At 41.9% G+C, this 14,170-nt stretch overlaps 1 protein-coding gene across 2 annotated transcripts in view; it reads right to left on the reverse strand.

Annotated features, from left to right (window-relative positions):
* Positions 1–826: 826 nt before the first annotated feature.
* inpp5a (inositol polyphosphate-5-phosphatase A) overlaps positions 827–14,170 on the reverse strand; it is a 137,713-nt gene continuing 124,369 nt past the window's right edge. Inside the window, exons 13-16 of one of the 2 annotated variants that reach the window (XM_023425875.2) lie at positions 6,828–6,939; positions 4,048–4,116; positions 2,996–3,032; positions 827–2,629 (exon numbers count right to left, since the gene is read on the reverse strand). In XM_023425875.2, the coding sequence (XP_023281643.1) occupies positions 2,580–2,629; positions 2,996–3,032; positions 4,048–4,116; positions 6,828–6,939 (268 nt within the window). In that variant the 3' untranslated portion in view covers positions 827–2,579. Of the gene's footprint in view, positions 2,630–2,944; positions 3,033–4,047; positions 4,117–6,827; positions 6,940–14,170 lie in introns of both variants that reach the window. The other variant, XM_023425876.2, reaches the window with a different exon arrangement.

Genomic DNA, 14,170 nt, shown 5'->3' on the forward strand with positions numbered 1-14,170 from the left:
AATTTGCAGTCATGGAATCAGACGCGACAGGAGTCTCTTATAATCCGAGCATAAACATTTACAGTGATATCAACCGAGACAGGGAAATAGTTTGATCCAGGCCATGATAAACTAAACAATCATGTACTTCCTGATGGTGATGTAGGCTTATTTTAACAGGACAGTAAATCACTGCTTGCTGTACTTCCCGATTATAAGTTTTTTCTTTACTTTTGTTACAACAAAATCATGCTTTATTTATTTTTCTCAGTTGCTAAGGGAATTCGACTGAACTGTTGAGACCAATATTCAGGAAGGTTTAGTATAATTATATTAAACTGCACACTTAAATTAAAATAAGTTATAAATTAAGTTAGGATTTATGTGACTAATTTCTGGCCTCTGGCTTCAGTCTGTTGCAGCAAACTTTCCTCTATTTACTTCAGCCTGGATAGGCGCTGGAAGTGGCAGTATTCTTTACTGAGCAAAATTATAATGTATACAAAACATCCTATGGGGATATTAGCCAATATGGGGCTTACAAAAGTAGACAGAAAATATTAAAATCCTATGTAATGTCAATACTACACTATAATCCCATAGGAATATTATTTTTGTTTGAGGCCCGAAACTGTGACAGAGCAGCCCCCTGAAGGAAAACCAAGAGAGGAAAAGTGTAATTGTCATCCTTATTGATGAGGTCCATCACTCTATAACACTGCTGAAATAATCCACTAATAATGCACAGATGATGATGTGGGTGGCGAACTGATGAAGACCTTTTCATTAGGAGCTGTTATTGTGCAGCTAAGAGGTAAAAATGAGAGGTAATGAGGACAAACAGCCGTTGAGCTCTAATGGTTTTTATTGCTTGAGAACTGCATCACCTACAGTAGAGGCCAGGTCGTCCAAAAGGGGTAGAATAAAATCTCTATCTGCTTTTATAAGATGGAGTGAAGAAAAACTGCGGCTTATACTCCTACAGTATACTCACAATGACCAGCAGGAACAAAAACAAGCAGGGTTTTTTCTTTTTTTTTTAACTTTTTGCCTACAAACCAAATCACACAAGACAACATAAATTCTGCAGCAGGCACAAAATCATTTCTACTTGCGGTGATTTAGATGAAAAAAAAAAAAAAAAAATCACGGAGGATCAATCTGACAGCTTCACACAGTCTGAAATCTGTAGTGTAGTAAATGAAATCGATAAAAAGAAACGCTGGCGTCTCCAATCGCCCCTGTAATGCTCAAATTATTTGCAGTGACGGCTGCTGAAGGCTACATACAAAACAAATAAAAAGCACGTCTTCCTGCTCTTTCCCCGCATTTAGAGTTTCTCTTTTTTTTTTACATGTCACAATCAACACCTTTACCATCTGACTTAAGTATTTTATAACTCTTACACACTTCATTTCTGTGTAGGATACTTGGCACCATAATGCAGTAACAAAAATAGACAAAAAAGTTTACATTTTAAGGATACCCAAGCCTATCTAAAATATCACATTCAGAACCATAATATTATAGAAATAAGTTAGAGTAAGAATAATAATGTGAGAGTGCTATATATGAAACATTATCTTATATACTTGCATGGTCTATGGCACTGCTTAAAACATTCTTGGATAGGCAATAAATCACTGAAGAGTTTTCTCTGTTTCTCCTCTTGTACTGACGACTCAAAGGTCACAGTTGCTGCGGGAACACCCAAACAGTCGCTTCGTCTCCGCACTTCAGCATAAACATTTTGGTAAGAATTATAAATTATCTCTTTAAAAAGTACAGTATATAAAATGAGACTCAACTGATGTGTCAGGCATGGCAGTGTGTTGTGCACACAACAACAACAACAACAACTCAAAAACAAAACAAAAAATATATATATATATATAAATTGTTGAAATAAACTGAAAAGATTCTATCTATTCCAACAAAGGGACCACAACGTTTGGTCAGAAAAGAGAACGGCACTAAAACCATCAACAACTCTATGTTATACTGTCCAATGTACAAATAAATCTAACAATATAGATATACAACTTTTTTTGCATTGCACTTTTCTTTTTTTAAAACACCTTACATACTGTATGGAAAGTAGCTTCTATACATAGAGGCATACCTAAAAATGGCGAGTACGGTGTCTAAAAGTATGTAGTAGAACTGATTTCAATTAGAGTTTTGGCAACAAGGCTGTGGCATGGAAAAGAGTCGTCCGTCCTTCCTTTTCTTCTCTGGGGAATGGGGTTGCATGGCAACGGTGAGGTCAGCGATGTGTGTCTTGTCTGGAGCCGGGCCCTCGGGTGCTCGTCCACATCTCAACAAGTGTTTTATGGAGAGAAACTGGCTGGGTTTTCATATGAATGAGGTGTCAGGACAACTGCGACTGGTCAGCACTGCTGAAAAAAGTTTGTCTAGGTTCTTCAGTGTACGCTTGTGCAAAGTATGTGTGCAAGTGTATTAAGTGTGTGTGTGTGTGTGTGTGCGTGCGTGTGCGTGTATGTCTGTGTGTGTTTGTGTGTGTGTGTGTGTGTGTGTGTGTGTGTGTGTGTGTGTGTGTGTGTGTGTGTGTTGGTGTCCTGTTTGTTTCTCCGGTGTTCTCACAGAGGCGCTTCACGAAATATGTTCTCCCCCCTTTGGCAACACTTCCCTGCGGAGGAAAAAAAGGAGAAGTTTTATTCCTAAATATCAAGCAGACATTTCAATCAAAGAAAAATAAAATGCCCTGATGGCCACTCCTCTCTCTTCTATGTTAAAATATGAGATGCAGCTCTAGTTGTTCAGTAAATGTCTTAAAATGACTGGAGCATTTTAAGCAACTGTGCAACATTTTTCCACTGATGATGTTTTATTCTGGAATAAAACTCTTCAGAAAAATTTGTGCAAAGTAATGAAAAATCACGCAAATCAAAGCAAACAACAGCAACAATGGGAATAATTATAATAAAGAAAAATTAATATTTACCACGACATCACTGCACCACACAACACTTGTGCTTATTTGCATTAGGTTTACCTGCCCCCGCTGTTATTCGGAAGGACAGGAAGACAGGCTGGTGGGGGGACAGAGACAAACCACCGTTAGAGACAACGAGCTGAAGACTGTTAGTGCTTTGTGGGACAAGTGTTCACTCTTTCCCTCTCTGAGCACCTATGACACACAGGTTAAACTCACATATCAGGGCTGTGCGTTTTTGGGCCCGTGTGCTAACTACATCGGACATTTTTTAAACATAGCTAGCTGTGATTTTAGCAGCAGTGTGTGGTTTGGAAGTGAGGGCTGCTGCAGTATCTGTCAGTGTGCTCGGGTCATCTCACACACACACACCACTGTCTATATCACACTAAGTAATGATGAAAGACCTGAGTTAAGGCGCCTCTCTTTTAGCGTAGCCTTCTGTCTGACACGGCAGCGACTGAGGAAACAGTGTTAAACACTTTCTATACAGTCAAAAAGAAAAAACACTCCCCTCAGCAGCAATGACCCCTCTCTTACTTTTTAAAGCTTCTTCCTGAAAATACAAACAGCTTTAAGTTAAGAGTCGACTGTTTAGCATTTTTAGGGCAGATAGAGACATTTTTGGAATAAAGCTGCTGGTGGGTGAAATTTTGTCACTTTAGATTGAAAATATTTGTAACTTCACTTATGACATCTTTCTTTAAATCTTGATCAGACAGATGGTTCATGCTTCAAAATGTTCTTCGGTCCATCTCTTAAAACATCTTAAACTGCATTTACATTATCGAAAACTAAAACTTTACACTTAAGGGGAATAAGCACTACAATAATGAGATATCTATTAATAAATATTGCAATAAAATCAGTGCAGGTGAGCCTCAGTACAGTATAACTAAACCATGTCCTCTAATCTTTAATAACATTATCAGTCTCATGTAGTTGCAATATGTTAACATCCAGATGTACAGTACAAATAGTTGATTCTCCAAATGAGATGCAGATGTGTTGGGAGTAGTCTGCCCTCTTCAGATTCACAGAATCACACTTTATTCACAACAGCACGACACAATTACACAAAGTGAAGATGTGGGCAGAGCCCCCGGTGTTACCTTGTGGTCCCCCATGCAGACATTGGGCCCAATGTTATCATAGACTATAGACTTCTCTTCATTTTCAGGCTGCAGAGACACAAAACCAAAACGTTTGTGATGTAAAGGTGATGAACAGTAGTTGTATTCATGATGTGATGGGGCCGCTCCACACTGCTGCTGTTACACAGTAAATACACACAGGATGCAGAGTCAGCAGCACTGTGTTTGTGTTTACACAGTGCAGTCATTACAGGCTTTTATCATGTTTTATGACACATTCATGGATGAGCAATCAATGTACTGGCTTCATTAAACACAATTAGCAGGATTATGTTGTACCTTTCAAAATAAAAGTCACCTGGAGGCGCTAAATAAATCCAAGGTTCAAAAATGTATTTCAGGGCCATTGTTGAAGTTAAAAATGACACAAAGCACAGCTTATTGAGCTGCCAGTGAGATTGTCATTATGTCACCAGTGCAATCGGGATTTCTGGTTAATATTCATTCTCTGACTCTGAACTAAGTATATATAGTGAGGGGAACACATTTAAAATGAACACCAACTGTACCTGTTAAGTAGTGAAAGCTTTCTTAAATACATACACACGTATTACATCAAAAACATATTTTTATCCCTTATATTTGCAAGATTTTATGATGCTAGATTCGTTTATTTAAGAGAAACCCAGGAAACAACACAAATATCATAAATCTGTTTTGTTGAATTCCTTCAAATTAAAGCACAGCATTTGATTTATGAAAAACACAAACAAAATTATCCACTGAACTGAATGCACCTTCAGAAACTCTGCACAGTTTTAACTTTGAAACTTGTGCAGTGAAGAGAAATTAAAAGCAGGAGTGATTTACAAAGTGGACATTTGCCTCTGGACCAGATTCACTCCTTGTGTAATCTAAGAGCCCATCTGAGAGAATCGTGTTTCAATATCACTTTCTGCTCACAAAGAAGCTGTTACCCACTCACACATGAATCTGCAGACTGGAGAATAAATCACACTTGTCTGGTTGAACTAAAGACTTTTTAAACAGCCGCCCCAACCCCCGCGCGCGCACGCACGCACACACACACACACACACACACACACTCACAGAGGGAGAGAGGGAGAGAGAGAGAGACAGAGAGAGAGAGGGAGAGAGAGAGGGACTGCTGAGTGCTACCAGTTGTGTCTCGGTGAGCTGCGCTGGCGCTTCAGACGGAAAAAGACAGAGAGCCTGAGAATGAACCATAAAGCGAAATCCAAATTAACTTCAGACCAATCCTGCGGTGGAGCGGGGTCAGCACGCGGTGTGCCTCCACCTCACTACCTTTGCTAGCGGGCCACGCACTGCCACCTCTCTATTTGTCTGGCAGCCGGTCTCCGAGCTGCTGCCTCCCACAGCCCGAGATACATTCATCAAACACAGACTTGATAATTTACAAAGGCAGCATAAAATTGTGGATTTTCGGGCTGCATAATCTTTAGACAGATAAACAAATTACCCGGGGCCCTCCAGCAGAGAGGGAGCGCTCGCTCGGCTAAACATTCATTACCGGCGCTCCCGGAGCTGGTGCCGCGCCGCACGGCCAGCGGGCAACCTTTGGCGTGTTAGGGCTCGGCAAGCAGAAAATAACATGATGGCGAGTTAACCGACCGTGCCATGATAGATGACGCCACACGCTGGGCTGTTTACGGGCCCATGTCTCAACAATCTGTAATGCTCAGAGCCGGAGAGCGTGTGCTCAGTGAATCATCAGCCAATCTGCGACCACACTAACTGTTCCACTCTGTCCCTGCATTACAAGCAATTAGCCGGTGCTTGAGGGGAAGAAAAGCAAACAACAACCCAGCTGTGTATGTGTGTGTGTATCACTTTTGTCATAATTCTGACAAATTAAATGGGTGAAACGAACTGTTATCATTTTAAAATGCTCTACAGCTTACTGTAACACAGTGGTCAGAGTTATTGTTCTGGTCCTTGAGATGCTTCAGTCAGAAAAGAAGAAAGATCAGGAAGGAATTTCTCATTTGTGGCAGACAAAAGAAAGCCAAACTTCCTGAGCAGCCCCCTGCTGCGGAGTGCTACTGTACAATACACTTTCACACACATTAACAGATGAAAGCCTGCAAACACTCAGGACTCAAAGTTGAGCTTACTGACTAAGAACCCAGTGTTAGGGATCTAAAACACTAACAAACTGATTTCTGGTTGTCATGGCAGCCTGATTTCAAAATCAAGAGGTGAGATCTCATGAAAAAAAAATATGGGAAAACTTTGCATCTCTGGATCTCTAATCCAACAAACAAAGTAGTGAGTCAGTCAAAAGAGTGAACAGACTACAGCACAGGCTGCAGGAGGAGGAGGTGGGAGGAAGGGGGAGAGGTGGCAGATTGGCTGGAGTTTACGGTGCTGACATGGATTTGAAGCCGAGCGTCGGTCCGGCAGGGTTCGAATCTCTGAGGAAGGAGACAGATCTGTGGTTTTATGAAGAAGATGGGGCCCACCGGAACTCTATAAGTGCAGGGATATAGATACTGTCTGGGTGGACCCATGGCTTAGCGCTCCAAATTAATATGCACAGACACTTCATCCTTCCATCTGTGAAGCGCAGAGGAGGGGAGGGTAATGTGGATCAAGGATGATGGAGTTGTAGAAATCATGAGTGAGCCATTAATAAAGACCCAGTGTTTTAGTTGCGGGAGGAGCGGTGACGTTTAGGTCAAAACATGAAAGAATCTGACTTTTAAAAACAACCAAAAATCCCTGAACAAAACCAACAGTAGCAGGTTGAGGCTCACCTTTAAGACCAGGTCTCTGGCAGAGGAAGACATGAGGATTCGGTCACACCAGGCAGGGCATCTGGTGTTCATGTACTGCTTCCCCTGATTGCTGTCTTCACTATACGGATAGCTGGAAAGACACAAGCAAAACACAATCAATTAATACAAAAATATAAACTCACGTCAAATATTTACAATCATTTATAAACATTTAAATAGTATCCAGGTAATAAGGAACTTTATATTCCAGTACAGTACTGCAAAGAGAACAAGACACTAAAGGAAAGCCAATAAGGAAAGCAATAAATATGATGCATGTGAATCAACAGGGCTGCAGAAGAGTAATAAATATGAGACGTCACGTCATCCGCCTTATCTCAGAGACAGAGATCAAAATGTTTTCCTGAGAAAACAGGAGGTCCATTAGTATGACCAATCATCTGAGTAATCTCCTGAATCAACACACATGGATGGCTCAATCAAAGCAATCTTTCTCTGCCAACTGTACAGGTTGTGAGTGTGTGTTTGTGAGAGAGAGAGAGAAAGAGAGAGGGAAAATAAAAAAAGACAGAATGAGAGCGATTTAAGCGGAGTGGGCCAGAGGGAGATTCAGTTGCCCATATGTATAGCTACATCCCTACACGGTCATCAAAAACAGATTAGGTGCCGCGGCAAATGGCCAAGAGAGATTGTGTCTTGGAACAGCAGGGAACAATTGCATGATTTAAGCAGCGGCAGGGCTGCAGTCGGGCGGGGAGCCATTGAGCTGATACAGATTTACATTGTTGAGAATTCAATTTGCCCCTTCGGCTCATCAAAGTGCTTCAGATTTACACGCCACCAATCCAATTTGTTTGTCGGCGCTCATCAGGATGTAAGAGCGGGCTTACATACTGTAATACCAATCCAATTTGCTCCTTCAGTGCCACGCGTGCTAACTGTAGCATAACACAAAGTGCATCTTCACTGAGGACGGTGATATCCTAATGATAAAATAAACACATAAACTGGGCCTTCGATTCATCACACGCACCAGGCTCTGAGAGCTTAATTGGACTTTGTGCTAAGGCAGAATATGTTTAATAAGCATTTGGTTGTGGTTGCTTTATATGTATGTGTGTGCATTCGAATTACTATGTGCCTGGTTTTACTGCTTCTGCTGCTGCAACCAGTACTGATACTACTACTAGTAGTTCTCATACGAGTTTCTTCTTACAAGTCCAGAAGATAATGTCATCCAAAAATCTTGACTAATGGGGCAGTTAGCATTGGGTTGTAGAAGTATCTATGAGTGTTCAGTGCTCAGTGTAACAGCTCAACACAACAATGCTGCATGATTCATCTGAGCAGGAGATTTAGAACCAGGGAGTCATCAGAGTGATTACAAAATTTCATGCTAATCATCTAATAGTTGCTGAGATTCTTCAGTCTGGACCAATCATCTGACAGACCAGTATTACCAATCTCACAGCCATGCTGCTAGAATGCCTAAAAATTACAAAGCACACCATTAAGGTTTTATGATATTATAGGTCTCTTGACTGTCATGGATCCAAAGACGAACTCACATTGTCAGTCGTTTTATTAGAAATCCAATGGATTTCAAAGTGCTAAATTTAAATTATTTTTGTATGTATTTTTGTTCTATATTAAGGTGCTTTTTTAACATATAAAATATGTCCAGGGACAAGAGATGAAAGTTACCCCTCTTAGACCAACTCTGGCTGGTTCTCTTTTTCTATTGATCAATAAGCATTAATGTCTGATAAACTAACAGAATAAAGTAAATATTCATTATGAACACAAACTAAACAGATTTTATTGGGATTGGTCATCATAAACCTGGCTAGTTTTTTGCTTTTTTTTTTTTTTTTGTGGAAAGTGTCGAGTGTATCACTGTGCAAAGAATCACTGTATCATTTCAGTACAGGTCCTAAAAAGATACAGTGATACTGTTCTGCACCACAATGAAATCATTCAGATCACATACACTCACAGAAACAGATATATGTGCTGACACTGTGACCATTTTTATGAATAATGAACATGTATTTTGTGAGAGTATGTTTTCAGCAGGCTATGTGTATGGGGTTAAGGCTAGGGCATGAAGGAGCCTCATCAGCACACCACACAAACACACAAACACACACACACACACACACACACACACACACACACACACACACACACACACACACACACACAGCCCCCCACCAGGTGTACAAATAGACCTGCAGAGAGCTACTTAGAGAAGTTCCCTGCCTCCAATTAGCATTAATAGCACTTAAACCATGGGGGAAATGCATGGGGTTTTGGTATGCTAATCAAAGTGATCCTGGGATAAAAGACAGCATGAAGAATAGGATGAGTGACACAGAGATAGACAGGGAGGCAGAAGAGAGGGGATAAAGATGGATCAGACAGAAAGAGGCAAAGTGAGGGTGAAAAAGAGCAAAGTCTTCAAAGGGCTTGTGGAGCTGCTCTACTTCAGGGTGGCCTGTATGCTTCCTGAGGGACTGTCCTTAAACAGCCTGTGAACCATCCTCCAATCAGGGACCCTGTTATAGCTTTATTGACTAACAAGCTGGGGTCATTTTGGTGTTAAAGAGATTGAGAGAAAATCAAGTTTTCCCCCTCACCTCCTTCAAACAATGAACTCCCGCCTGATAGCTAACTTCCTCAAGCACTTCAGCAACAAAACTCTGCTATCGTTCAGTCATTTTTGATGACAACTGGCCATTGTTAAAGCTGATTAAAAATACTCAACGTGGCCATTAAAGGGCCATTCTGTGGCCCTGTGTGTGCAGGTATAGGTTGTTCCCCTGTCTGTTTTACCGCACCCTCCGTTGGCTCCAATAGAGATAACAAGTCTTAATGCAACAGCAAACAGTTGAATGGCGCGCCGGGGCCAAAATGATTAATGTGTCCGATTAGAGAGCTCACAAACTTATCGGGGAAGGTAAACGGTCCGAGAGGGTGTGTGGGCTGGAGGCCGTCAGCTCATATCAGACCGTTATTGCCCACAGCAAGACTAATTACACTAATTAATGGGCCAAGCTGATAACTCCAACAATTGTGTATCTGTGAAGGAGGGGGAGCTGCACTTCAAGGTATCCACACATACACACGCACATAGTATGCGTACAAAGTGAACATGCAAACAGCCACATACCCTGCTTCCTGAGGGGTGTAAAATAAAAGGAAGTGAACACAAATGATCACAAAATGCAGCGTTTAGTTGGTTCAAGCTAAGGAACAGGTGTGCCTGTGAGAATAGAGGGTCTATTTGTCTGGAAGATAGAATAATTTAGTGACAGTCACACAATCACCGGTACAATGGCTGACATATTACCACTTTGTCCTGACTGGGATGTTTTTGAACCAAATGTGTTCTGTTACAGATTCAGTTCTGTTGAAGGTTTCTTGCAAGCAATTGTGAATTACATGTACATTTCACTCCCTGTACTTCATTCATGCACCAGAGCTGAGATTTTTGAATTTTTTACTAAAAGTTCTCTAAATCTATGAAATTCATATACACTATAAATAAAATACAGATGTGTATTTTTCGTCAACCTAAAAATCTATCAATATTTAGTAATTAAACAAGTCCTACTAATGATGCAATGTAATAATGAAACTAATTCTAAGCTGGTTTTGAGTGTGATTTGTTCAAATTGTTCACATGCACAAAGGAAATGGAGAGGCTGCTCACAACTGATGGTTTTTACAATACATTATGAGCCTATATGCTACAAAAGTGTAGAAGTTACAAGAGAAAAGTTTCTGACTCTCATCAGTATTAATCATGACATTGACAGAGCTGCTGGTCTGATAACGGAAATATTTGTGTCACATGTCTTTGTCTTGTTCATTAGTGTTTACAGTCTTTTACAGCCTCTTGTGTGAAGTTGATGCTGTGTTCCTGCTTGTTCCTCCATTCTCTTGTGTTGCTGACCACATCTCAGATGATACATGTGTGTACAGTCGCATATCGAGAGCCTCCAGCACCCATCGAGAGCTCATTCATTCATGCTTGGTTTGGGGTTTAATGTTTGACTTGGCCGCTGACACATTACTCAACTGTGTTCCGGCCGGTGTCAGCTTGTTTATCTTGCGACAGTAAAAACTGGTGAGGTGAGCACAGGCCCTACCTATAGTGTGTCACCCAGCCTCACCCAGCCGACGGAAAGGCTGTTGTGACGTATGTTGCTGTGCTATACAAGCTACTGCATCTGCACACACTTTATTTGAATAACATTAAAACATTAAAACAACAAACAATAAAAAGATATAATAAAATGTGTTTTAAGATTTTGCTGGTGGGCCAGACTACCAACCTGCATCACTCAGGGCTGGAAGGGATTGCTCCAGACCGGACTTTCCTGTCCCACATCCTCCTATCTCCTACATCAAAAGCTATTACTGTGTTCTACATAATGACAAATAAGTGACAGGCCAAACAGTGGGCTATTCACTTGCTCAGTATTTAATGAGGGCAACATAAACTTGGAAACACAAGCAAGGCTTGAAGCTACAGATAAGAGTCATAGGATCAGTGACATGAGGTCAAGGGTGCATCATGGGACGTCGGAGGGGCCAGTGGTGGGCTGGCATTGGCTAAAAAGTCAGAAACTGTGGGTTTCAAACGACTCGCTGCCTCTACAGCTATGTTTGTTTGCCGTTGTCAGGGGAGGCTTGGCAAAACACACACACAGACACACACACATACACAGATTCAAAAAGATCAGCCAAATGCTATCAATAAAGCTGAATGTTTGCTTCAGTTTGTAGAGCTGGGAGGCTCGCAGGCACAACATTGGCATAGTGCAGTACAAACAGAGTGAAATGCCATCAATAGCTCATGGCTCGCAGCCTGCTGGGGTTCAGCTATGACATGTTCTGCCTTTAGCTGCTCTAAATGAAGACAAGAAGACACAGATGGCATCCATTCCATTCTCTCCATGTGAGATAGTTTTAACAAAGCCTCCCTCTCACTGGCATGATCTCAGACAAGAGGCAATGACACACGACAGCGGACAATCTTCAGCTATTATCACCACAATGGGCCCTCATCATTTTCACAGGCTCTCTAGTAGTTAGAATGATGGATGCGCTGATGGTTGTAAAACAATGTTTCTGTTCAGCAGATCGGCCTGTAGCGCTGGATCCTGTGGCTGCAGCGAGCCAATGCCAGCCACACGCTTACAGTGGCTCAGGCACGGCGCTATGGTGGTTAAACTACATCTGTGAGGCTCCTTAAACGGAGTCACGCTGCTCTGCCCCACTATAGCATGACTGTTCACAGTGCAGAGAACAAGAAGCCTCCTTCATATAGGATGCAAACAACAGGGCTATAGGACTAATGTATTCACAGTGAAATGCACATGGAGAGGGGGTGACATCACTCGTACAGGGCTTCAGAGTTCAGGGGTGTTGTGTGAAGAGTGTTGTTCACAGAACACAGCAGAGCCATCTGTGTGAGCACTTCCTATGAGCTCTGAAAGAGCCTTGAGGAATTCTCCACTGCTCTGAAAATTCACTCATATGCACTTATTAGCAGTTACTGGGCAGCTGGCAGGTAGCCATTTGTGCCACTTAACCAAAATCTTCTCTCACCTGAGGGGTAAAGTCATTCTTCCTCCCCCTTCCTCTTTCATGAACCTGTGAATGTTGTAGAGTTTCCCAGCAGACAAGTCACTTACTGGCTTGTCCTCATAGACCTGCAGCTCAGGAAAATGTAAGCTAATGTGCCAAGGATGGTTCCAGGGTGCTTCTGTTTATGTTTCTGCCTCCTCCCTGGCCTCACCTCCTGACCTCTGGGCCTTACTCTAGTCCCCTGCTTCTCTCCAAGTCTAGACTTGACAAACACAGACACTTGGGGACTGGAGCCATCCTGTTAGGTCTGACACCTTCCCATCGTTCTATATGTGCTTAAAGAGAGGTTCGTCTACGTGATGGAATAAATAGAAGCCAGAGAGATACGAATATTTGCACTTTGCTAGCAAATTCCCAAAATTTATATTTTGTAGGTTGTTGGCAGAACAAACGTTTAAAATTTACAGGACAGGTCAACTCCTCTATAAATGTCCATGTATCCATGTAGCCACAAGAGTCTACATAGGGTATATCTGGCTAAGAAACTCTTATTTCCATGTTAAGTTGCACTTCCAAAGATCCACATCTACACATCTGTGAACATGCAGAAACAGCAACCTGTACTGCCTCTAGTGACACAAGCTGTATCTCACTAGTACCCACATCTTGGCTCCTCTCCTCCTCCTTCACAAACACAGACATGGGACAGAGGCCATCTTTTACTCTCCTCCTCCTTCTTTCTCTACTCACAGCTTTTTCCTCCTACAAACGCTGCACACCTTCCACACCATCTCCCTGCCCTGAAATCACTCATGATTTGTCCATTGATGGAGTTGTACCGCTACTCTGATGTCACTCAAAATCTCCCTCAAAGCCCATTCCCAGTAACCACGTTACAGGCAGTATACATTCTTCCACTGCTCCCTCATTGTCCACTGCATTTCCTCCTGAAGCCGGGGTCCCGATTCAATTTTTGCATCGATCTTGTGCAAAAAAAAGGGCAAAGAAATCAGATCAGAGGAGTACTAAAAGCTTTCCCCTAAATCAATCAAAATACATGAATAAGTTACTGGTGCCTTAGTATGTTTTAGGGGATATTACCTTTGTTATGCCATTTCAAATATGAAATCAAAAGTACCATAATGTATAGTAAAACTTACCATTATTTTCAGTCAGTGCTGTAGCCTATGCAAAGATAATGACATAATGGCTGGTTGGAGTCTCATACATTACGCCTGATGGAGAAACTGTGTCTAAATAAATGATTGGTTTCTGATTAATAGACTTATCCATTCTCTCCCAGAACACTAGCCATGAAAACTCTTAACCCAACATGTATGCGTATAAGTCATACCGCAGCCAATCAGAGCGCAGCAGCCGACTGGCTCCAGGTCCAACTGTGACAAGGCCTGGGCAAATTCCTCACCCCAGTGCCCAAGTGCTTAGACTTGTCATGGCCAACTTTGACAGACGCCTTCTTGAAAGTAAAGAGATATGCATTTTACAGCTTGGAGCCTCTGCAGCAACGCCGAGGGAAGAATTCATGTGGCTATGTACAGGGACAGAGATGTATGTCTGCCAGAAGTGGATGTGCATTCCACAAAAATGAAATGAGCTGCTGGCCAGGGATGCTTCAGCTGTAGTTACCTGGTAAAAAATAGAAAGCTGCAGACACAATATTTTCTGGATTGTGTCTGCTGCTACATCCACCGTTATCCACCTTCGTCCACCCTTGACAGCATGTCTCATTTTGTGACAACTTC

This window comes from Seriola lalandi, unplaced genomic scaffold (genome assembly GCF_002814215.2).
Source record: "Seriola lalandi dorsalis isolate HSWRI2012SDOR001 ecotype SW California unplaced genomic scaffold, Sedor1 jcf7180002054795, whole genome shotgun sequence".
Lineage (NCBI taxonomy): Eukaryota > Metazoa > Chordata > Actinopteri > Carangiformes > Carangidae > Seriola > Seriola lalandi.